Here is a 26,500-nt window from a genome sequence, read left to right as displayed (position 1 = left end):
CAAGCAATGGAATGATTTAGTGAAATGTGAAGATGTAGACTCAGTAAAGGGGTCTTTCATCCCTCTGTGGCCTGGAACAATTCTTCAGCCTCAGAGTAGCATGGTTCTGATTATGGACTCTGCTGAACTCCTGTATATATATATATATATATATATTGGAATGACATTTCGATGTCGACGGAGGACCAAAGATGCCATAATTAAAATGAATATAGAGAAACCCACACAAAGGAAATACTGACAGATTTGATTCCACAGTCCAAGTCCTGCAGTCAGAGTTAGGATGTGAATATTTGTAAACTCTTTCAGTTGTGTTCCGTGGGTGTCACTGAGTAGGCTGATGCCCCATATCATGGACCCAAGATCCACAGGCATTAGGAAGGCCTTGCCTGTGCACGTGACTAAACCCCACAACCCCCTTCTTAGCTGTCAATCTTGCTGATTTCCACCAATCAGAGTTGATGTCAGAGTGATTAGAGGGACAATAGAGTGCTGAGTACCAGGCAGTTAGCAAGTGTGGTAGACTACTAATGACCATCACCAGCATCAGAGCTTGGAGAAGCCTAATTACTACATGGTCACGTGGAATTTGACTGCCTTCATGTCCTGTAACTGCCGGTGTGGTGGTAATACAGTCACCATAACAGTCCTACTCCTTCCTCCATTTCCCAGAAATGAACTGGTTCATATACATTGTTCAGCATATCACACCAACAATGAAGTAAGTAAAACAACAGTTTAATATCAGGATTTCTTCATGTATTTATTTGAATGGAATGTGAGTCAGTTCCTGTAGTACATTAAAGGCAACTGTCAGTCTTCTACATCTTACTTCCAACACCTTTCATCTACAATTAGAAAACAAAAAATACACATCAATAACCAGCTGCAAAGAAGTAACATTTAGTGAAAGAGTATGTATATACACACACCTTGGTGGAACAGTTGATAGCAATGCCTGGTGGAGTCTCAGTACACTGGATCTTCTGTCCAGTACTGGTCACACACCAACAGTAACCTACCAGAAAGACATGTTGCATATACAATATATACACATTGAATTGTCACATTCAACTGAATTGATTATTTTGTGCGTGCGTGTGCACCAGTGTTAACCTGTAGAGCCCCAACATTGCTCGGGGGTGTATTGTCCATTGTCATCACACGTGGGGACGTAGGCTCCAATTGAGCCATTTAAAGCGGCATGTCTAGCATCCTCACATGGGGTCTTGGGTCGTATCATAGCATCTGTACACAGGTAACATACATTGTAATGTGACCATAACATTGCAGGACAATATACATTTCTGGACATACATTCTGGAATCTTGGGGTGTGTCCCATATGGGCCTTATACAGAAGTAGTTTCCTGGCTAAATATTGAAGTTCTGCTACTTGTTTAAAAGGCCTGTGGAGTCAAATTCCAGTTTCTGTGTTTTGTAGAAGACCTGATGAAACTAAGACTGGAAATTGTATCAGTGTTATTTCCTGATAGTTGCTAGACAATCCAATCATACATCCAGTTGAATGATCAAACCGTTCATATCAGAATACCTCAGTCCAGCATCTAGACACCAATATACATCTCTGGAACTAGAGGAGTGGCAGGTAGCCTGCTGTTTGAGAGTTGGGCCAGCAGTTCAAATCAGTGAGCTGACAAGTTCATATATCTATCTATGTGCCCTTCTGCAAGGCACAACCTTCATTTCTCCAGTGTCAAGGTTGATAATGTCTGACCTCTCAGAGGGTGTTCCATGGAGAACTGGTTATGAATAGAAACGCATTTCCATTCACACCTGCATATTAATACCTACATGTGTGTGAAGTAGGACAGAGCAACACCAACAAATGTTTTTATTAAAATGTAGGTGAGTAGGTGTGAGGTATGTCACGCTTACCTCCCAGAGCAAAAGCTGTGCTGACAAGCAGAAGGATGGTCAATATCGCCATGGTGATCGTCTCCTGAGAGAGAAAGAGTGTAAGATTAGTTGAGCATTTTAAATCTGGAATGGCTGTGGGTACTAGAGGAGAGGTTAACTTCTTTGGGCTGCAAGCCCGAAGCCGGGCACAATATGACAACAGCCACTTCAAGTGCAGGGCGCGAAATTCAAAATATATTTTTTAGAAATATTTAACCTGATGAGGACAGAGGGCGCTGTTGTCACTTTGGGGGAAAAAACGTGCCCAATTTAAACGGCCTCGTACTCAATTCTTGCTCGTACAATATGCATATTATTATTACTATTGGATAGAAAACACTCTAGTTTCTAAAACCGTTTGAATTATATCTGTGAGTGAAACAGAACTAATTTGGCACAAACTTCCTGACCAGGAAGTGGAAAGTCTGAAATCGAGGCTCTCTTCTAAGTCCTGCCTATAAATGGGCATGATAGCTATTAGTATACATGCACGTCATACACCTTCCCCTGGATGTCAAGATGCAGTGAGAGAAGAAATGAGGTGATTATCTTGGTCTGAGATGGAATACGTCCTCTTGGAATGACGTGTCACCGATTTCATGTTTTCAGGAAGGCGCGAAGAGGACAGTGGGATTGCCTTCTGAATAGCTTTCGTTATAGGCGACTACTATCTCCGGCTTTGATTTTATTTGATACATGTGACAATATCATCGTAAAGTATGTTTTTTCAATATAGTTTTATTAGATTTTTGAAATTTATTCGGGACGTTAGGCGTGTTGCGTTGTGTGCCCTTTGTTCAGAATGGAGAGCTTCGCGCCACTTGGCCAGTGTGCTTGCTAGTTCAAGAGGGAAAAACGATGTTCTAAATCCAAACAACGACTGTTCTGGACAAAGGACCCCTTGTCCAACATTCTGATGGAAGATCACCAAAAGTAAGAAACATTTTATGATGCTTTTTCATATATCTGTCGAACTGTGTACTAGTAGTTTTGCGCCCAGGTTTTGGCCACTCTCTCGCTATAACATAAGCCTTATGTCGTAATGAAGATATTTTTAGAATTCTAACACTGCGATTGCATTAACAGAGATACTAGCTAGTGGAGGTGGTGATTCTGAACTGGAGGGATTAACAGAGATACTAGCTAGTGGAGGTGGTGATGCTGAACTGGAGGGATTAACAGAGATATTAGCTAGTGGAGGTGGTGATTCTGAACTGGAGGGATTAACTTCTTATGGCTGCAGTCCCGTTAACGGGATCGATATGACAACAGCCAGTCGAAGTGTCATATCGAATTTCTGTCTCCTTCGACCCCCCTTCACATTAGAGTCATCAGACTTAGTTCTATTGACTGTTTTCATCTAGTGGAAGACGTATGAAGTGCATGTATACTGATATATATCAAGGACATTTATACGCAGGGCCTAGAACAGAGCATCGATTTCAGATTTTCCACTTCCTGTCAGGAAGTTTGCTGCAAAATGAGTTCTGTTTTACTCACAGATATAATTCAAACGGTTTTAGAAACTAGAGAGTGTTTTCTATCCAATAGTAATAATAATATGCATATTGTACGAGCAAGTATTGAGTACGAGGCCGTTTGAAATGGGCACCTTTTATCCGGCTACTCAATACTGCCCCTGCAGCCCAAACAGGTTAACCTGTTAAGGCTAGGGGGTGCTGTTGTCACTATTTATGGAAATCGTGTAATTTTTGAAACGGCTTCCTACAAACTTCTTGATCGTACAATATGCATATTATCTAAGTGGAACAGAACTCATTCTACAGCAATTTCCCTGACATGGAGTCAGATTTCACACATTTTGGCCCCTGTTCTGGAGTCAGTTTTAAGGCCACTGTTATTCCTATTAGTATACGGACACTGCTTACGTCTTCCCCTGGATGCCTTTACGTGATGACGCTTTGAATGGTATCGATTGCCCAATCACAGCCACTATAAATGAAAAAATCCTGTAGGTAGGACCTCTTTTCTAGGTGCGTCATGCGCGCGGAGGATACCGACCTACTGTTTTTCCAAGCATTAGTGTAGCCTGTTATATTTCTCCGGTCATATTTTTACTCGTTATAGGAGTTAAAAACATCATAAGGTAGTTAATTTAAAGCGTTTTATAGCAATTTATATCCGTTTAGTGCGATTTTGGGACATTTATTTCTGAGCCACTGTGAATCTCTGGGCACCGTTCCAGTTCATGCCGAACGCAATGTGCATTTCTGCATGGCAAGAGGACAGCTTTCGACCAAAAGACGATTAGACCCAAGAAAGGATTCTTTGCCCAAGATTCTGATGGAAGAACAGCTCAAAGTAGGAACAATTTATTATGATAAATCGTGTTTCTGTCGAAAAATGTTAGTGGCTTAGGACGCCATCTTTTTTGACGTAGCTTCGCTTGGCGCAAACTGTATTGAAAAGTAAGGATAATTTAAAAAATGTAATTCCGCGATTGTATTAAGAATTAAATTGTCTATCAATCGCTGTCCACCCTATATTTTTTAGTCACGTTTATGAGTATTTATGTATACGACTAGATCACTGTCTAATATGGCGCACGGCATTTTCTGACCAGCTCGGCTACTTTTCTCATTGTATAACCACGATTTTGGTGGCTAAATATCCACATTTTCGAACAAACTGTATATGTATGTTGTAATATGATGTTACAGGAGTGTCATCTGAAGAATTCTGAGAAGGTTAGTGAAAAAATTAATATCTTTTGGCGATGTTGACGTTATCGCGCTCTTTGGCTAGAATCAATGCTGGGGTAACGTTTGCATATGTGGTATGCTAATATAACGATTTATTGTGTTTTCGCTGTAAGACACTTAGAAAATCTGAAATATTGTCTGTATTCACAGGATCTGTGTCTTTCGATTAGTGTATGCTGTGTATTTTTACGAAATGTTTTATGATTAGTAATTAGGTAAGACACGTTGCTCTATCTATTTATTCTAGTCGATTTGTGACGGTGGGTGCAATTGTAAACTATGATATCTACCTGAAATATTCACATTTTTCTAACAAAACCTATCCTATACCATAAATATGTTATCAGACTGTCATCTGAGGAGGTTTTTTCTTGGTTAGTGGCTATCAATATCTTAGTTTAGCCGAATTGGTGATAGCTAGTGGTGTTGGTGGACAAAGAAAAAATGGTCTCTTTTGCTAAGGTGTTTACCTAATAGATTTACATATTGTGTCTTCCCTGTAAAACATTTTAAAAATCGGACATGTTGGCTGGATTCACACGATCTGTATCTTTCATTAGCTGTATTGGACTTGTTAATGTGTGAAAGTTAAATATTTTAAAAAAATATTTTTTTTGAATTTCGCGCCCTGGCTTTTCAGTGGGGGGGGGGGGGGGGGGGGTGCCGCTAGCGGCACCCCAGTCCTAGACAGGTTAAGGAAACACACTGTTAGGTACAAAACTTAAGCAACTGCCAAAGCAGCATTTTCTAAACCCAGTACTGAGGACCCCAAGAACTGAGTATGGGCAACACAGTGCTACTAGTCTTCTGCCAAAACTCAGGTATCATCTCTTCAACCACATACGATAGATAAGCCTGGCACACATGAATATGGATCCTTTCCAAATGGCTCCTCATTCCGTTTGTAGTGAACTACCTTTGATGAGGGCCTACAATGCACTACATAGGGAATGGGAAGCATTATAGATATTGTCAGACAACCATTTACTGCAAAGATAAGGATTAGTCAACTCTCTTAAATTCAGGGCGCCGCTCCACAAAAATGCACAACAATATAGTGCAGTACATTTGACAAGGGCCACATAACATCAAGGTACCATTTGAGATGCAGATAGTCTATTAAATAATGATGCACTCTCACCTTCTGCACGCTTCCAAGGGATTCAATGGGTGTCTCTCTCTCTGTTGTCTGTGAGTTATGGTCTCCCTCTTCCACCTCCCCTTTTAAAGGACCTGTCACAGGTGTGACTAGTTGCCTCATTAACCTTTTCTCAATAGGGGGTGCTATTTGCACTTTGTAATAATTTCGTTCCCAAATTAAACTGCCTCGTACTCAATTCTTGCTCGTACAATATGCATATTATTGATACTATTGGATAGAAAACACTCTCTAGTTTCTAAAACCATTTGAATTATATCTGTGAGTAAAACAGAACTCGAGTTAGAGCAATTTTCCTATGAGGATGTGAGAATGCTGAATTCTGCAAGCTGTTCTGAGGTCGGTTTATTAATTTGCCTGTCTTCTATTGGTTGAATTGCACTGCATACGCCTTCCCCTGGATGTCAGCGAATAGTGAGAATTGAAATGGTGTCGCTAGGCAGATCTGAGAGCTTATAAATGGGTTGGCAACGTGGGGTCCTTCCTTTCTTATCTTCGCCATGACGCAAAAAGGACCTCTGGAAGTCGTATTAGAAAGCTCCCGTTATAGCCCTTAGATATATCCGGCTCTGTTTTTATTCGATATAGGTGTTAAAGACATCATAATGTTGTTATTTTAAACCGAGTTATATCAGTTTGTATCAGTATATTGCGATTTTCGGATATTTATTAGTGCTGCGTTATAGTGAATTGGACACGTCTTTGCCACATGGCTAATGTTTACTGCTAATTCCAACGTTGAAGACTACATTCTACAAGCGAGCAACGATTCTTTTGGACAAAGGACAACTTGCCCAAGATTCTGATGGGAGTTCATCAAAAAGTAAGAAGTATTTATGATGTTAATTCGTTGTTCTGTTGAAAAATGTAAAACGCATATTCCTCCATTAATTTCGGTGCGGTCTCGCTTTAACGCACGCTGTATGTCGTAGTAACGTTAATTTTAAAAATCTAACACAGCGATTGCATTAAGAACTAATGTATCTTTCATTTGCTGTCCAACCTGTATTTTTTAGTCAAGTTTATGATTAGTTACTGATTAGAATAGGTGCCTCTCCCAAGATTTCTCCCGACATATTGTTGGCAGCTTGGCTACTATTCTCATTGTATAACCACGATTTGTGCCGCTGTCGTGTCTTTGCTATCGTTAAATTGAAGACTTATAGTTTTTATCATAGATTCCTGTAATTAGGGCTTACGCTATCACTTGAGTAAAATCGTAACTAATTAACTATGAATTCGAGGGCACCAGGGAAAGTTATTAGATTACAAAGTTATAATTTCCCAATATAACCTTTCAGATATTTTCATATCTGATCAATAGTCTTCTGATTAATGATTTATTTACTGTACCTCACATCAGTCTCAGTCCAAACATCGTAAATCGTTGATTATCTGCACGAACCCAGTCTTCACTATGAGTCATCCATACATCAATTGTCTTAAATCATTTATTTATTACTAACTAATTAATTCACGGAAATGCATAAACAAACAAACAAACTTAAAATAGTTACATGAAATGATGGGAGCAATATGCCCTAGTGGGCTGAACCGGCATGGCGGCTTGTTAGACAAAAGGGATGGATGGGGGGTCGATTCAGAAGTCACTACAGAGTATACTCTTTATAACAATTGACATGCTAATCCTTACACATGAACGCTCACTCATTCGGGAACAATTGCAATCAATATATATATATTTACGCTCATTGTTTGTGTCGTCTTGATCGTCGGAGAGAAGTTCGTTTTGTTGGAGCTCCTTCTGTCGTAGTTATTGTGGATTGTTCAGAGTGACATTCGTTATAGAATGCTTGTTTCGGCGGTTGTCTTTCTTCGCGTTCAATGATACCGAATTCCTAGCTGCAGACTAGTAGTCAATATCAAAGACTTGTTCTCATTCGTCTTAAGAGTTTAACCACGTGGTATGGTTAAAGATGCACCAATGGTACTTTAACCTTCGTTCTCCTCCTAATGGAGAAAAGCATGGTCTAAATGGTAATTTCTTTAAGTTGGCTTTTATTCAGATAGCAGAAAGGGGTGGTCCCATGGTCTCTGACCCAACTGGCTCAGGGGCGGTCCTTGGATTTAGTTCAAATACAACAGGGAGTTGTATTTTCCTTCATTAAACAGTTCAAAATCATATTACACAATTATACAAACAGTATCATACTCACTCATTCATTTTATACAACACACAGATGTAAACCTCATATCTGAGGTCATTATATAAACAGCGGTATGGTAATGTGGTCCCACAGTCTCTCATGAATTTCCCACGTGGTGACAAATGGACCGGTTCATAGCTGGACTGTCCACCGATCTTTCATACTTTTGCAGGAATATGAAATATGTTCGTACCCCAAGTTCTGTGAGGTGGAAGAGAATTCCTTTGTCCTGAAAGTTTACCCTCTCTCTTAATACTGTTTGTGGTGGGGGGATTCTCAGGAATTTACGACATCTCTCTGTGATCACCGCATGGGTTGTGGTGGAAAGGGAGAGGCAGGGAGAGGGGGATGGGGTTTGCAGTACCCAAGCAGGCAACATCATGACACCGCTAAATATGCACATTTTCGAACAAACTCTATATGTATTGTGTAATATGATGTTATAGGACTGTCATCTGAAGAAGTTTGAGAAGGTTAGTGAAAAAATTAATATATTTTGCTGGTTTATACGTTATCGCTATTGTTGGCCTGAATCAATGCTGTTGTGTGGTTGGCTATTGTAGTAAGCTAATATAATGCTATATTGTGTTTTTGCTGTAAAACACTTAAAAAATCTGAAATATTGGCTGGATTCACAAGATCTTTGTCTTTCATTTGCTGTACACTGAGTATTTTTCAGAAATGTTTTATGATGAGTATTTAGGTAATTCACGTTGGTCTCTGTAGTTATTCTAGCTGCTTTGGTGAGAGTTGTGATGGTGGCTGCAATGGTAAACTATGATTTATACCTGAAATATGCACATTTTTCTAACAAAACATATGCTATACAATAAATATGTTATCAGACTGTCATCTGATGAAGTTGTTTCTTGGTTAGTGGCTATTTATATCTTTATTTGGTCGAAATTGTGATAGCTACCTATGCAGGAAAAAAATGGTGGAGTAAAAAAAGTTGTGTCTTTTGCTATCGTGGTTAGCTAATAGATTTACATATTGTGTCTTCCCTGTAAAACATTTTAAAAATCAGAAATGATGGCTGGATTCACAAGATGTGTATCTTTCATCTGGTGTCTTGGACTTGTGATTTAATGATATTTAGATGCTAGTATTTACTTGTGACGCTATGCTAGGCTATGCTAGTCAGCTTTTTTACTGATGGGGGTGCTCCCGGATCCGGGATTGTGTGCAAGTAGAAGTTAACCCAACGAGAGATCCCGTTGTCGGGCCATTAGTTAGTGGTGTTATTCTATTAACCTGTTTGGGATAGGGGGCAGCATTTTCACTTTGGATGAATCGCGTGCCCATAGTGAACTGCCTCCTACTCTGTCCCAGATGCTAATATATGCATATTATTATTGGATAGAAAAAAACTCTAAAGTTTCTAAAACTATTTGAATTAAGTCTGTGTATAACAGAACTCATATGGCAGGCAAACTTCCAAACAGGAAGTGAGAATTCTGAGAAGGGTCGATGTGAAAGTCATCGCCTATTCAATTCCCTGTAATATATGGATCTGTTTGCACTTCCTATGCCTTCCACTAGATGTCAACAGTCTGTAGAACGTGGAATGAAGCCTCTAGTGTGATGTGGGGCCGGATGGGAGCTATTTGAGTCAGTGGTCTGGCAGAATGCTAGTTCCTGGTCACGTGCGCTAGTCATGAAACGGCAATGTGTGCCATTACTTATACAGACATGAAGAAATGCTCCGTTTGGAACGTTATTGGATATATATGATAACAACATCCTGGACATTGATTCTCTACGAAGTTTGACCAGTTTTTTCGACTTGTAATATAACTTTTTGAAGTTTTCGTCCGACATTTGCCTGCATCTGCGCCAGCGTTTGGACACTTGTACTACACATGCTAGCTAAAGTTGCTCATCTTGCAGGTGCCTTGGTGGAGAGTGGGGTAACATCTCACAGCAAGAACGGTGCAGTCCATGAGGAGAAGATGCACTGCAGTTCTTAATGCAGCTGATGGCCACAGCAGATACTGACTGTTACTTGTGATTTTGACCCCCCCCCCCTTTGTTCAGGGACACATTTTTCCGTTTCTGTTAGTCACATGTCTGTGGAACTTGTTCAGTTTATGTCTCAGTTGTTGAATCTTGTAATGTTCATACAAATATTTACACATGTTGAGTTTGCTGAAAATAAACGCATTTGACAGTGAGAGGACATTTCTTTTTTGCTGAGTTTATATGTAACATGTTTTTAACTTGTCCATTTCTGGTAGGTTACTGTTGGTGTGTGAACAGTACTGGACAGAAGATCCGGGGTACTAATACGCCACCAAGATCAACTGTTTCACCAAGGTACACACTCATTCACTAAATGTTAATCCTTTGCAGCAGATTCTGAATGTTGTTTTTGTCTGTAATTGTAGATGTGAGCGTAGATGAAAGCCATTGGAACGAAGATGTTGAAAAGACGGACAGTTGTCTTTACTGTACTACAGGAACTGATTCACGTTCCATTAAAATAAATGAAGAAATCCAGAGATTAAACTGTCAATTTTACTTTCTTTATTGTCGTTTTGATATGCTGAACAATTCATCTGAACCTGTCCATTTCTGGGAAATGGAGGAAGGAGTTGGATTCTTTTAAATGAACTTTTTAAGACAACATATTTTGCTACAGGGGTACAATAATAACCATCTTACACAATAAACCTATTGCAAGACATTCCCTACATAGTACACTGCTTTTGACCAGGGCCTATAGGGTCACAACTAGTCCACTATGTAGGGAACAGGGTTCTATTTGGGACATACGTCATCCATCTATTCCATTGTCCTGTTCTTCCAGAAATACAGAAAGTCACGTTGATGACAAGGTTTGGTGAAAGAGAGCCTTGATCCTCACAAAGAAAAGGCACGCTAGCTATTCACCCTCTCCCACCTCTCCTCCTCACAAAGGAATGCTGCTGGTCCTAGGGCATATCTCTCTTCCAATACTTTAGCCTTGACATTGATCTATCACCTCTTATCTTGCAGACTGTTTTAAATTAAATCACACAGATATTATGTGGTTTATGGTATTTTTTGCACAATACTTTTGCACTACGATTATGTAAAAACCCACAAACTTCTGCTAAAAATAGCCACCGCTAGCTGAGAATCATTGGGAGTGGTGGGGCAGGCTGTGCCTGTCCTCCTCTCTTTTCGTTGCATTTTCAACGGTCTGAAAGATGCTGGAAATGAATATCTTGTTAATGCAAAGACCAGGAAACTCTGGAAATAAATACAAGTCGATTATTTCAATTAATGGCTCTGAATGCGCTGTCAGCATGCAGCCAAAAGTTACCAACCACTTTTGGAGCTAACTAGCTAGTGCTCAAATGGAATTCTTATGTCGACAGCCGATGAGAGTTGTGTTCATAACATGGCTAACTTACCTAGCTAACATTACCTAGCTAACAAAACAAGTTATATTAACAGGATAGATAGCTGGCCATTAGCAACATTGGGTTGTCAATGAGACAGAGCTCGCTAACCAGCTGAGCCAGAAAACAATATAACAAAATAATAATTTTGTATTTGAAAGAACTCCAACAGACTCTGCATTTCAGGAATCACAGTAGCAAGTATCTCTGGTGCACTGTTAAAAATATGTAGCCATTTAAACTATTCGTTTTTCAATAAACTCTACCTTTTTTGTAATCCTCTCAATGGATTTCATGTGTTGTAAACATGAGCTCTTCCAAGTTGTTGGACTTGACGACGGTTGCTATTCATTGGAGCTCTACGATCAGTTGCCCAACATTCTGGGGCAAAAGGTCAGTTAGACAGACGGCAGATAATTCAAATGAATTCAACATTCCAGAGCTTATAGTTAAAATGATGCTGCAACTAAAGTCTATCTGGTGACATCACAATGATGACAAGAGGTTTTCCTGCTCATTATTTATCTCCTTCTGAAATGTCATTGTGTTTCCAAGACATTGTAATGCACTTCAGACTACATCTTCATCAGCTTCAATTAGGTAGAATTAAGTATCTTCATAACCATATTGTGACCCAATATGCAGCACATGAATGTGTTACAAAAGTTGAATACCTTCACTTTGAATTGACTCCAACCCTGTCAAACAGGTAGATATCGGACAGGTCCAGCAGGTTTTGGGCTGGACAGAAAGTATGTGGAGGGTTGAAGGATGTGAGAGAGAGAGAGAGAGAGAGAGAGAGAGAGAGAGAGAGAGAGAGAGAGAGAAAAATAGAGGGAGGGGTCTGACTGGACAGGTCCTTAAATAGGAGTTGAGGGAGAGGTAGAACTCAACTCACAGGCAGGACAGAGAGAGAGAGAGACCCAGTGAAGACCTTTGAAGATCTCTGAAGAAGTGAAGCTACAACTGAAGACTTCAGAAGGTGAGATTTCAACATCTGTTCATCTAATACTGTACCTGTCTATGTCCCAACTGACCTCCTATTCCCTTAGTAGTGAGCTACTTTAGACAAGGGTCCATATTATCTTTGTGGCCCTGAGCTATTCTCTATGTTGTTCACTGTGGGCCCTGGTCCAATGTAGTGCACTACATAGGGGATAAGAAGCCATTTGGGAAGCATCCATGTTCCTGTGTGCAAGGAGAATCTATTGTCAGTGGTTGAAGAGATGATACCTGGGATCACCAGGACCGAGTTGGGAAAATGCTGCCTTAGCAGTTGCATAAGTTTTGTAGCTTACACAGGGTTTCCTTAACCTCTCTGTCACGGATCCCTCCAGTACTGTTGCTCTTTCTGTGCACCGGTTTCGGAGGCCAACGTCACCGGCCTCTAGGAACTGAACTGTGTCATTACCCACACCTGGTCCACATATTCTCCCCTGAATAGTAATTGTATGTTTGTGGCCTTTGTTCTCAATTACAGTAGGTTATGTATTAACACAGGGTTTCCTATCCTCTCCTCTAGTACCCACAGCTATACAGTAGGTTATGTACTTAACACAGGGTTTCCTCTCCTCTCCTCTAGTACCCACTGCTGTACAGTAGGTTATGTACTTATTAACACAGGGTTTCCTATCCTCTCCTCTAGTACCCACAGCTATACAGTAGGTTATGTATTAACACAGGGTTTCCTCTCCTCTCCTCTAGTACCCACAGCTATACAGTAGGTTATGTACTTAACACAGGGTTTCCTATCCTCTCCTCTAGTACCCACAGCTATACAGTAGGTTATGTATTAACACAGGGTTTCCTATCCTCTCCTCTAGTACCCACAGCTATACAGTAGGTTATGTACTTAACACAGGGTTTCCTCTCCTCTCCTCTAGTACCCACAGCTATACAGTAGGTTATGTACTTAACACAGGGTTTCCTATCCTCTCCTCTAGTACCCACAGCTATACAGTAGGTTATGTATTAACACAGGGTTTCCTATCCTCTCCTCTAGTACCCACAGCTATACAGTAGGTTATGTACTTAACACAGGGTTTCCTCTCCTCTCCTCTAGTACCCACAGCTATACAGTAGGTTATGTACTTAACACAAGGTTTCCTTTCCTCTCCTCTAGTACCCACAGCTATACAGTAGGTTATGTACTTAACACAGGGTTTCCTATCCTCTCCTCTAGTACCCACAGCTATACAGTAGGTTATGTACTTAACACAGGGTTTCCTTTCCTCTCCTCTAGTACCCACAGCTATACAGTAGGTTATTGTTAGTGGAATTAAATAATTCCTACAATATACTCATTAATTAAATTCAATCTGTCTATTTATAAGAATTTGTAAGATACTTATTAACATAAAATAGACAGGATACAGTCTTATCAAAATTTGATAATAGTAGTATTTATTCTCGGAGCAAGCTACCATTTGATCATAAACACAGGTTTATATACAAGATATGACGTCATAGATTACAGAATTAAGTCTCATTGTCCTGACAAATAGAAAACAGGTTCAAAAGTTCATTCTAACCTCACAGGGCACTCACATGAAACACCATATAATCATTTATCCTGAAGGCTCACTATAATTGATTACCACTTTAGCAGACAACTCAAGATAATGGAAAACCTAAAAAGTTATCTAAGCACCTCAGGGCTAAGTTGGGTCAGTTCAACCATAGTTTAACGACCCTTTCTGCATATTTTATGACCCACAACACAAATCTCTTTTCACCAGGCATGCAGAGTTCAATTAGTTATAGTTTTATCTAAAGCTAGAATTTGTTTTAACTATTTATTAACAAAATTCCTAACAGTTATGTACTTAACACAGGGTTTCCTCTCCTCTCCTCTAGTACCCACAGCTATACAGTAGGTTATGTACTTAACACAGGGTTTCCTAACCTCTCAGCCATTCCAGTGATTTGGGGTTTTCCAGTACAACATATCTCTCTCTCTCTCTCTCCAGACTATCACCATGGTGGCATTGACCATCCTTCTGCTTGTCAGCACAGCTTTTGCTCTGGGAGACACCTTTGCTCCCATAGGTAAGAGTGACACACCTCACACTTACAGTTGAAGGTGGATGTTTACATACAATTAGGTTGGAGTCATTAAAACCTGTTTTTCAACCACTCCACACATTTCTTGTTAACAAACTATAGGTTTGGCAAGTCGGTTAGGACATCTACTTTGTGCATGACACAGGTCATTTTTCCCCAAAATTTTACAGACAGATTATTTCACTTATAATTCACTGTATCACAACTCCAGTGGGTCAGACGTTTACATACAATAAGTTGACTGTGCCTTTAAACAGCTTGGAAAATTCCAGAAAATAATATCATGGCTTTAGAAGCTTCTGATGGGCTAATTGACATAATTTGAGTCAATTGGAAGTGTACCTGTGGCTGTATTTCAAAGCCTACCTTCAAACTCAGTGCTTCTTTGTTTGACATCATGGGAAAATCAAAGGAAATCAGCCAAGACCTCAGAAAAAAATGTAGACCTCCAAGTCTGGTTCATCCTTGGGAGCAATTTCCAAACGGCTGAAGGTACCATGTTCATCTGTAAAAACAATAGTACGCAAGTATAAACACCATGGGACCACACAGCCGTCATACCACTCAGGAAGGAGACGCGTTCTGTCTCCTAGAGGTGAACGTACTTTGGTGTGGAAAGTGCAAATCAATCCCAGAACAACAGGAAAGGACCTTGTGAAGATGCTGGAGGAAACAGCTACAAGAGTATCTATATCCACAGTAAAACGAGTACTATATCGACACAACCTGAAAGGCCGCTCAGCAAGGAAGAAGCCACTGCTCCAAAACCGCCATAAAAATGCCAGACTATGGTTTGCAACTGTACATGGGGACAAATACTGTACTTTTTGGAGAAATGTCCTCTCGTCTGATGAAACAAAAACAGAACTAATTCGCCATAATGGACATTGTTAAGTTTGGAGGAAAAAGGGGAGGCTTGCAAGCCAAGAACACCATCCCAACCGTGAAGCACGGGGGTGGCAGCATCATGTTGTTGGGGTGCTTTGCTGCAGGAGGGACTGGTGTACTTTACAAAATAGATGGCATCATGAGGATGGAAAATGATGTGCATATATTGAAGCCACATCAAGACATCAGTCAGGAAGTTAAAGCTTGGATGCAAATGGGTCTTCCAAATGGACAATGATCCCAAGCAGACTTCGAAAGTTGTGGCAAAATGGCTTAAGGACAACAAAGTCAAGGTATTGGAGTTGCCATCACAAAGCCCTGACCTCAATCCTATAGAAAATTTGTGGGCAGAACTGAAAAAGCATGTGCAAACAAGGGGGCCTACAAACCTGACACAGATACACCAGCTCTGTCAGGAGGAATGGGCCAAAATTCAACCAACTTATTGTGGGAAGCTTGTGGAAGGCGATCCGCAAGAGGACAGTGTACAGTCTAGCCATTCTCCCAAGTACTTGTATGAGGTGACTACCTCAAGCTCTAAACCCTCAGAGGGGAGAGGGGCATTCTTCTTACCAAACCACATGACCTTTGTTTTGGAGGTGTTCAGAACAAGGTTAAGGCCAGAGAAAGCTTGTTGGACACTAAGATAGCTTTGGTGTAGAGCATTTAACACAAAATACAGGTAGGGGACAGCTGAGTATAAGACTGTATCATCTGCATATCATCTGGATGAGAGCTTCCTACTGCCTGAGCTATGTTGTTGATGTAAATTGAGAAGAGCGTGGGGCTTAGGATTGAGCCTTTTGGTACACCCTTGGTGATAGGCAGCAGCTGAGTCAGCAGATGTTCTGACATTATACACTGCACTCTTTGAGAGAGGTAGTTAGCAAACCAGGCCAAAGACCCCTCAGAGACACCAATACTCCTTAGCCGGCCCACAAGAATGGAATGGTCTTCCATATCAAAAGCTTTGACCAGGTCAATAAAAATAGCAGCACAACATTGCTTAGAATCAAGGGCAATGGCGACATCATTGAGTACCTTTTAAGTTTGCAGTGACACATCCATAACCTGAGCGGAAACCAGATTGCATACCAGAGAGAATACTATAGACATCAAGAAAGCCAGTCAGTTGATTATTGACAAGTTTTTCAAAACTTTTGAAAAACAGGGAAAAATAGCAATAGGCCATAAACAGTTAGGATCAGCTTGATCTCCCCATAAAAAAAAAAAAAGACAAACCGTGGATGTCTTCCAAGCCATGGAAACCTCCCTAGAGAGAAGAGACAGTTTAAAAAGGTCAGCCGTGACACCAGATAAATTAAGGTTGTGCCTTGCTCAAGGGCACATAGACAGATATTTCAACTTCTCATCTCAGGGATTCAAACTAGCAACCTTTGTGTTACTGGCCCAACTCTCTAACCGCTAGGCTACCTGCCACTCCTCTTGTTCCAGAGATGTATGTTGATGTATAAGATTGAGATTCACAGCCCAAGGTTCCAGCAATGTATATTGTGTCCATACGCATGTCCATACATTGTCCAGCAATGTTATGTTATGTCCACATTACAATGTATGTTACCTGTCTATCAAGATGGTATCATACAACTCAAGACCCCTTGTGAGCGTGCTCGAGATGCCGCGCTAAGGCGCCCAATTGGAGCCTTCATCCCCACTTGTGACGACGATGGACAATACACCCCTGAGCAATGTTCAGGCTCTACAGGTTAACACGCACACACATACAAGCCCACAGTAAATTCTCCAATTCAGTTGAACGTGACAAATTCAATGTGTTACAGTAAAATGTGTAAATATTATATATTTAACAGGTTATTAACATGTCCATTTCTGGTAGGTTACTGTTGGTGTGTCACCAGAACAGGACAGAAGATCCCGGGTACTGAGACTCCACCAGGCACTGCTATCAACTGTTAGCAACTTCTAGCCACTTGTCCACCAAGGTATATACACACAACAACACACACACTCTCACTCATTCACTAAATGTTATTTCTTTGTAGCTGGTTCTGGATGTTTATGTTGTTGTTGTGTCTGTAATTGTAGATGTGGACAGAGATGAAAAGCGTTGGAACGAAGATGTTGAAGACTTTGACAGTTGTCTTTACTGTACTACAGGACCTGATTCACATTCTATACAAATAAATGAAGAAATCCAGAGATTAAACTGTTGATTTACTTTCTTTCTTGTTGGTGTGATATGCTGAACAATGTATCTGAACCAGTTCATTTCTGGGAAGTGGAGGAAGGAGTAGGACTGTTATGGTGACTGTATTACCACCACACCGGCAGTTACAGGACATGAAGGCAGTTAAATTCCACGTGACAATGTAGTAGTTAGGCTTCTCCAAGCTCTGATGCTGCTGATGGTCATTAGTAGTCTACCACACTTGTTAACTGCCTGCTACTCAGTACTCTATTGTCCCTCTAATCACTCTGACATCAACACTGATTGGTGGAAATCAGAAAGATTGACATCCGAGAAGGGGTTGCGGGGTTTATTCACGTGCACAGGCAAGGCCTTTTTATGCTATGGCTCTTGGGTCCATGAAATGGGGCATCAGCCTACTCAGTGACACCCACGGAACACAACTGAAAGAGTTGACAAAATATTAGCATCCTAACTCTGACTGCAGGACTTGGACTGTGGAATGAAATCTGTCAGTATTTCCTTTGTGTGGGATTCTTTATATTCATTTTAATTATGGCAGCTTTGGTCCTCCGTCGACATCGAAATGTCATTCCAATATATATACAGGAGTTCAGCAGAGTCCACAATCAGAACCATGCTACTCAGAGGCTGAAGAATTGTTCCAGGCCACAGAGGGATGAAAGACCCCTTTACTGAGTCTACAGCTTCACATTTCACTAAATCATTCCATTGTTTGCTTCATGCATTATATCATCCTGTAAAATAAAGTACATGCTCTTCATCTTTACATGAGTAAATGTTGTATTAGAACTTGTAGGATGACTTGATGAAAGATGATTCATATCTCCTGGTTTCGTTACATCTCATCTCATTCCAAAATCATGGAGTTGGTCCCCTTTTGCTATAACAGCCTCCACTCTTCTGGGAAGGCTTTGCACTAGATGTTGGAACATTGCTGCGGGGACGTGCTTCATTCAGCCACGAGCATAAGAGCGGACGGGCACTGATTTTTGGCGATTAGGCCTGGCTCACAGTTGGCGTTCAAATTCATCCCAAAAGTATTCAATGGGGTTGAGGTCAGGTATCTGTGCAGGCCAGTCAAGTTCTTCCACACCAATCTAAACAAACCATTTCTGTATAAACCTGCATGGGGGGATTGTCATGTTGAAACAAAGGGCCTTCCCCAAACTGATGCGACAAAGTTGGAAGCACAGAATCGTCTACAATGTCATTGTACGCTGTAGCATTAAGATTTCCCTTCACTAGAACTAAGGGGCCCGAAACATGAACAACAGCACCAGACCATTATTCCTCCACCAAACTTTAGTTGGCACTATGCATTTGGGCAGTTCGCCTTCTCCTGGCAGACTTTATACAAACTGACTTGTTGAAAAGGTGGCTTCTTATGACGGTGCCACATTGAAGGTCCCTGAGCTCATCTGTAAAGCAATTCTACTGCCAATGTTTCCCTATGGATATTGCATGGCTGCGTGATGGCAGAGTCAGGATTTGGAGTAAGCTGCATCAGTCCACGGCCACAACCTATCTGGTGTCAACGGTACAGGCTGGTGGCGGAGGTGTAATGTTTCCCTGGTACATGTTAAGTCCCTTGATACCAATTGAGCAATGTTTCCAAGCCCTGAAGAATTCAGGATTTTCTGGAGGCAATGGGCTGGAGGCAATGGGGGGCTCTAACCCAGTACTAGATGGGTGTACCTAATAAACTGTATACGTCTATTCATTTTTTAAACTGGTACCGGTCTACCTTCAGACAAGCCATATTGTCTTTCGATGGTGAGGTCATATTAGTGTCTATTGATGGTGGGGTCATATTAGTGTCTATTGATGGTGGGGTCATATTAGTGTCTATTGATGGTGGGGTCAAATTAGTGTATTGATGGCAGGGTCATATTAGTGTCTCTTGATGGTGGGGTCATAGTGTATTGATGGTGGGGTCATATTAGTGTCTATTGATGGTGGGGTCATATTAGTGTATTGATGGTGGGGTCATATCAGTGTATTGATGGTGGGGTCATATCAGTGTATTGATGGTGGGGTCATATTAGTGTATTGATGGTGGGGTCATATTAGTGTATTGATGGTGGGGTCATATCAGTGTCTATTGATGGTGGGGTCATAGTGTCTCTTGATGGTGGGGTCATAGTGTCTCTTGATGGTGGGGTCATAGTGTCTCTTGATGGTGGGGTCATATTAGTGTCTCTTGATGGTGGGGTCATAGTGTCTCTTGATGGTGGGGTCATATTAGTATATTGATGGTGGGGTCATATTAGTGTATTGATGGTGGGGTCATATTAGTGTATTGATGGTGGGGTCATATTAGTGTATTGATGGTGGGGTCATATCAGTGTATTGATGGTGGGGTCATATCAGTGTCTATTGATGGTGGGTTCATATTAGTGTATTGATGGTGGGGTCATATCAGTGTATTGATGGTGGGGTCATATCAGTGTCTATTGATGGTGGGTTCATATTAGTGTATTGATGGTGGGGTCATATTAGTGTATTGATGGTGGGGTCATATTAGTGTATTGATGGTGGGGTCATATCAGTGTATTGATGGTGGGGTCAAATCAGTGTATTGATGGTGGGGTCATATTAGTGTATTGATGGTGGGGTCATATTAGTGTATTGATGGTGGGGTCGTATTAGTATATTGATGGTGGGGTCATATTCGTTTCTATTGATGGTGGGGTCATATTAGTGTATTGATGGTGGGGTCATATTAGTGTCTATTGATGGTGGGGTCATATTAGTGTCTATTGATGGTGGGGTCATATTAGTGTCTATTGATGGTGGGGTCATATTAGTGTCTATTGATAGTGGGGTCATATTAGTGTATTGATGGTGGGGTCATATCAGTGTCTAGTGATGGTGGGGTCATATTAGTGTCTAGTGATGGTGGGGTCATATCAGTGTCTAGTGATGGTGGGGTCATATTAGTGTCTATTGATGGTGGGGTCATATTAGTGTATTGATGGTGGGGTCATATCAGTGTCTAGTGATGGTGGGGTCATATTAGTGTATTGATGGTGGGGTCATATCAGTGTCTTTTGATGGTGGGGTCATATTAGTGTATTGATGGTGGGGTCATATCAGTGTATTGATGGTGGGGTCATATTAGTGTCTATTGATGGTGGGGTCATATTAGTGTTTATTGATGGTGGGGTCATATTAGTGTCTCTTGATGGTGGGGTCATAGTGTCTCTTGATGGTGGGGTCATATCAGTGTATTGATGGTGGGGTCATATCAGTGTATTGATGGTGGGGTCATATTAGTGTCTCTTGATGGTGGGGTCATAGTGTCTATTGATGGTGGGGTCATATTAGTGTATTGATGGTGGGGTCATAGTGTCTATTGATGGTGGGGTCATATTAGTGTATTGATGGTGGGGTCATATCAGTGTATTGATGGTGGGGTCATATTAGTGTCTCTTGATGGTGGGGTCATAGTGTCTATTGATGGTGGGGTCATATTAGTGTATTGATGGTGGGGTCATAGTGTCTATTGATGGTGGGGTCATATTAGTGTATTGATGGTGGGGTCATATCAGTGTCTATTGATGGTGGGGTCATAGTGTCTCTTGATGGTGGGGTCATATTAGTGTCTCTTGATGGTGGGGTCATATTAGTGTATTGATGGTGGGGTCATATTAGTGTATTGATGGTGGGGTCATAGTGTCTATTGATGGTGTGGTCATATTAGTGTATTGATGGTGGGGTCATATTAGTGTCTATTGATGGTGGGGTCATATTAGTGTTTTGATGGTGGGGTCATATTAGTGTCTATTGATGGTGGGGTCATATTAGTGTCTATTGATGGTGGGGTCATATTAGTGTATATTGATGGTGGGGTCATATTAGTGTATTGATGGTGGGGTCATATTAGTGTTTTGATGGTGGGGTCATATTAGTGTATTGATGGTGGGGTCATATTAGTGTCTATTGATGGTGGGGTCATATTAGTGTCTATTGATGGTGGGGTCATATTAGTGTCTATTGATGGTGGGGTCATATTAGTGTATATTGATGGTGGGGTCATATTAGTGTATTGATGGTGGGGTCATATTAGTGTATATTGATGGTGGGGTCATATCAGTGTATTGATGGTGGGGTCATATTAGTGTATTGATGGTGGGGTCATATTAGTGTATTGATGGTGGGGTCATATTAGTGTATTGATGGTGGGGTCATATTAGTGTATTGATGGTGGGGTTATATTAGTGTGTTGATGGTGGGGTCATATTAGTGTATATTGATGGTGGGGTCATATTAGTGTCTATTGATGGTGGGGTCATATTGTATATTGATGGTGGGGTCATATTAGTGTGTATTGATGGTGGGGTCATATTAGTGTATTGATGGTGGGGTCATAGTGTCTATTGATGGTGGGGTCATATTAGTGTATTGATGGTGGGGTCATATTAGTGTCTATTGATGGTGGGGTCATATTAGTGTTTTGATGGTGGGGTCATATTAGTATATTGATGGTGGGGTCATATTAGTGTATTGATGGTGGGGTCATATTAGTGTCTATTGATGGTGGGGTCATATTAGTGTCTATTGATGGTGGGGTCATATTAGTGTATATTGATGGTGGGGTCATATTAGTGTATTGATGGTGGGGTCATATTAGTGTTTTGATGGTGGGGTCATATTAGTGTATTGATGGTGGGGTCATATTAGTGTCTATTGATGGTGGGGTCATATTAGTGTCTATTGATGGTGGGGTCATATTAGTGTCTATTGATGGTGGGGTCATATTAGTGTATATTGATGGTGGGGTCATATTAGTGTATTGATGGTGGGGTCATATTAGTGTATATTGATGGTGGGGTCATATCAGTGTATTGATGGTGGGGTCATATTAGTGTATTGATGGTGGGGTCATATTAGTGTATTGATGGTGGGGTCATATTAGTGTATTGATGGTGGGGTCATATTAGTGTATTGATGGTGGGGTTATATTAGTGTGTTGATGGTGGGGTCATATTAGTGTATATTGATGGTGGGGTCATATTAGTGTCTATTGATGGTGGGGTCATATTGTATATTGATGGTGGGGTCATATTAGTGTGTATTGATGGTGGGGTCATATTAGTGTATTGATGGTGGGGTCATATTAGTGTATTGATGGTGGGGTCATATTGTATATTGATGGTGGGGTTATATTAGTGTCTATTGATGGTGGGGTCATATTCATGTATTGATGGTGGGGTCATTAGTGTGTATTGATGGTGGGGTCATATTAGTGTCTATTGATGGTGGGGTCATATTAGTGTCTATTGATGGTGGGGTCATATTAGTGTCTTCTGATATATATTTTTTGATCTATCCACCTTCTATGGGGTTCTTGGAAGAACCTTTTGTGGGCCATTTTCAGTGCCAAGAACCGTAAGGTTCTAAAAAGAACTGCGGACCTTAGAACTCCAGTTGAACCTCACATTTTTAGAGCGTACTTGGACTAGGATTCAGAAGGCACTCGCACATCTGAGCTAGCTTTGTTGCAGGTGCATGATTACAGTTGAATAAGATAGGTGGGGTTCATCAATAAACCTCCTTAGCTGGTGGGGGTTCTCGCAGGAACCTACCTGCCCAACAAACATTTAGATAAGGACAGTAGAAGCAGGCTCTTAACTGAAAAATGGAATGATGAAGGTGAGGTTTGTCCCTTGTATGACAAATATTGTTTGATACCATCTTTTCCTGTGTCAATCTTAAACAGAACATGGACACAATTCAATGGATAAGGTTAGCTGTATTGCGTGCAGAAGACTTGTGTCCGCAGGTATACAGACGAGGTACGTCAATTGGTATTGGTATGTTATGCAGAGCACATTCATCCTCCCGTACCTCGTCAATTAACTTTTTAGGGATAGGGGGCAGCATTTTCACTATGGATTAATCGTGTGCCCATAGTGAACTGCCTCCTACTCTGTCCCAGATGCTAATATATGCATATTATTATTACTATTGGATAGAAAACACTCTGAAGTTTCTAAAACTGTTTGAATTATGTCTGTGATTATAACAGAACTCATATGGCAGGCAAAATTCCAAACAGGAAGTGGAAATTCTGGGGCTGGTTGATGTTAAACTCATTGTCTATTCACATCCCAGTAAGATATGGATCTGACGGCACTTCCTACGCCATCCACTAGATGTCAACAGTCAGTAGAACGTGGAAGGAAGCACTAGTCATGATATGGCCATGTGTTCCATTGCTCTGTAGACAAAAACGAACGCTCCGGTTGGAACGTTATTGGAGATATATGATAACATCCTGAAGATTGATTCTCTACTTAATTTGACCAGTTTATTCGACCTGGAATATAACTTTTTGAAGTTTTCGTCCGAGATCAACTGGACCGTCGCAAGGGTTTGGACATGTGAACTAAACGTGCTAGCAAAAGTAGCTAATTGGACACTAGTAATGGACATTATCGAACAAATCAACGATTTGTGGAACTAGGATTCCTGGCACTGCATTCTGATGAAAGATCAAGGGGAATATTTATGTAATTTGTTGACTCCAACATGGCGGAGAAATGTGTATTTCTGAGCGCCGTCTCAGATTATTGCACGGTAAGCTTTTCCTAAAGTTTTTTAAAAATCTGACAGCTGTTGCATTAACAAGTGTATTTTTAATTATATGTAAAACATGTATCTTTCATCAAAGTTTGAATATTTGTTATTTGACGTGGCTCTAATTACTCCGGATATTTTGGAGGCATTTCTGAACATAGCGCCAATGTAAACCGAGATTTGTGGATATAAATATGCACATTATCGAACAAAACAAATGTATTGTGTAACATGTCCTATGAGTCATCTGATGAAGATTAGTGATTCATTTTCTCTATTTCGGCTTTGACTATCTTTGGCTGGGAAAAATGGCTGTGTGCGTTTTGGAGATCTAGCATAAATGTTGATCTCGCTGTACATTTATCAGACACCATGGGTATATTAACAAGATGTTTCTTTCATTTGCTGTATTGGACTTGTTAAGGTGTGAAAATATTTTCTAAACAATATTTTTTAATTTCGCACGCTGCCTTTTCAGCGGAATGTTGTGGGGGGGAAACGTGTGTCCTAGAAATGTTAATACCCTATAGGACTCTACATTATGGACAAAGTATGAGAACTTTTAGCAAAAGTCAATCACCACAAACACCGAGGTATGAAATCTGTCGTGAGATAGTTTTGTTAATCTGTATAATAAAAATGTTCAGACTGCAACCTCCCTACACCACTGATGAATGTAACTGGAATCCTGTTCGATGTTGCAGTGCAAGGTGAGCATTCTGGCTACGGATAGAGAACATCAACACCCCAGATATAAAACATTGGACTTGAAGCTCCGCTGGCATTTCACCTCATGACTGAATTTTTGCTTTAAGGATCACTTACAAGGGATTCCCCCTAGTTACAACTTGAAGAAACCCTAAAGGGTACTCCAGGAACCTGTGCCTGAGTGGCACAGCAGTCAAAGGCACTGCATCTCAGTACAAGAGGCATCACTACAGTACCTGGTACAAATCCAGGCTATAGCACATTCAGCCATCATTCGGTTTCCTATAGGATGGCGCCGTCGTCATTGTAAACAAGTGGACTTTTTTTAGTGTGTAGTGACAAAGGACAGGCATAATGCTTAATGGCCTCAGTTCTTTAAAACTGAACTTCAGAAACAAACTTCATGATAGGTTAAACATGTCTTTTGAACCTCCTAAACATACTGCGTCATTTCACAGGTAAACATTTACAAAAAGTTAAGCACAACGACAGTTATATGTCCTGGTGACACAGTCGAGCATGGCACTTCCAACATCAGGGTTGTGGGTTTGAGTCCCACAGGGGACCCGTAAGAAAGAATACTATCTTCAACGTATCATTCATGTTCAATAACTCATTAGACAAAATAGTGTCCACATTTTATTGGCTGCAAACAATTCCTCAATATTTGTGTAGTAAATGAGACTTCATTTAACAGCAACAAAGTATTTGACGTTACCATGAAGTATTGATGCAGAACTACGGAATAGCATTGCTGCTTTTAATGTATAGTCTGACGAAGAGGCAGGAGTCTCAGGGAGCACACCGAGGGCAAGCTCATTACACATAATTCATCGTTCCAGCGCTGTTGACCTGAAGACGAAACACAACCTAAATATTCAGCTGTAGACAGACAACAGTAGGAAAGTCTATGAGAATAAATAGTTAAATGAACTAAGAATAAGTTTAATTTGATGACTGGATCAGTGAATGACAGCTTACTGTACCTCCAAAGTTGATATGAATACAAGTGTCTCTGGCACCAGCATCAGGCCTTCCTTTTGCCCAGTTCTGGTGATCAAAGTTGGCGCCATCGCTCCAGAACCACTGCCTGTCCTGGGGGGGGGGAAAGTGGGGTTTCAGAATAAACTTAATGTATAGTCTTTCTTCGACCACCTGAAACTAAGCTACCACAACACACCGACTGATGCTTGTGTAAAGAACTTGGAGCCTACTCCTCACATTTGCAATCATCCCAATGCATTTCAAAGACCATAACTAGTCTACAACTTGAAGCTAGAAACCCCATACACATGTTTACAAGCAGACTGCCTGGAATATATTACTTCGATCGCATTTATACTTAACTACAACTGTTTTACATGTGTATAAAAGCCTCCTACTGAAGTTGACAGTTAAATGCATTAAAGTAATTTAGTAAATTAATCTAGAATGACTTACAGGATCAATTAGGGTTAAGGGTGTTGCTCAAGGGCATGTCAGATTTCAGGCTGTGAGCTCTGGCATTCAAACTACCAACCTTGCCTTTATTGCCCCCATGGCCTTAACGGCAAGGCTACCTGTCACCTGGGTAATCTTGACATTTTATTAGGAACCCATTTGAGTATCTGTTAAAAAAAGCAGCTACTCTTCCTGGGGTCCACACAACATCACATTAGAACATCACACAACTCAGACAACTCACAAATTACAGGTAGCCTACATGCCAAA

The 26,500-nt window shown here is 40.8% G+C and overlaps 1 protein-coding gene across 1 annotated transcript in view; it reads left to right on the top strand.

The window, feature by feature from the left end:
- The window catches only part of LOC120041682 (equistatin-like), a 43,976-nt gene extending 26,732 nt beyond the window's left edge, over positions 1 to 17,244 (top strand). The window contains exons 5-6 of the mRNA XM_038986545.1: positions 16,901 to 17,032; positions 17,165 to 17,244. Of these exons, the coding sequence (XP_038842473.1) occupies positions 16,901 to 17,032; positions 17,165 to 17,244 (212 nt within the window). The remainder of the gene's footprint in view (positions 1 to 16,900; positions 17,033 to 17,164) is intronic.
- Positions 17,245 to 26,500: the final 9,256 nt, after the last annotated feature.

This window comes from Salvelinus namaycush, unplaced genomic scaffold, assembly GCF_016432855.1.
Source record: "Salvelinus namaycush isolate Seneca unplaced genomic scaffold, SaNama_1.0 Scaffold503, whole genome shotgun sequence".
Lineage (NCBI taxonomy): Eukaryota > Metazoa > Chordata > Actinopteri > Salmoniformes > Salmonidae > Salvelinus > Salvelinus namaycush.
Note: the sequence above shows the minus strand (reverse complement) of the source record. Positions and strands in the feature narration are given on the sequence as shown.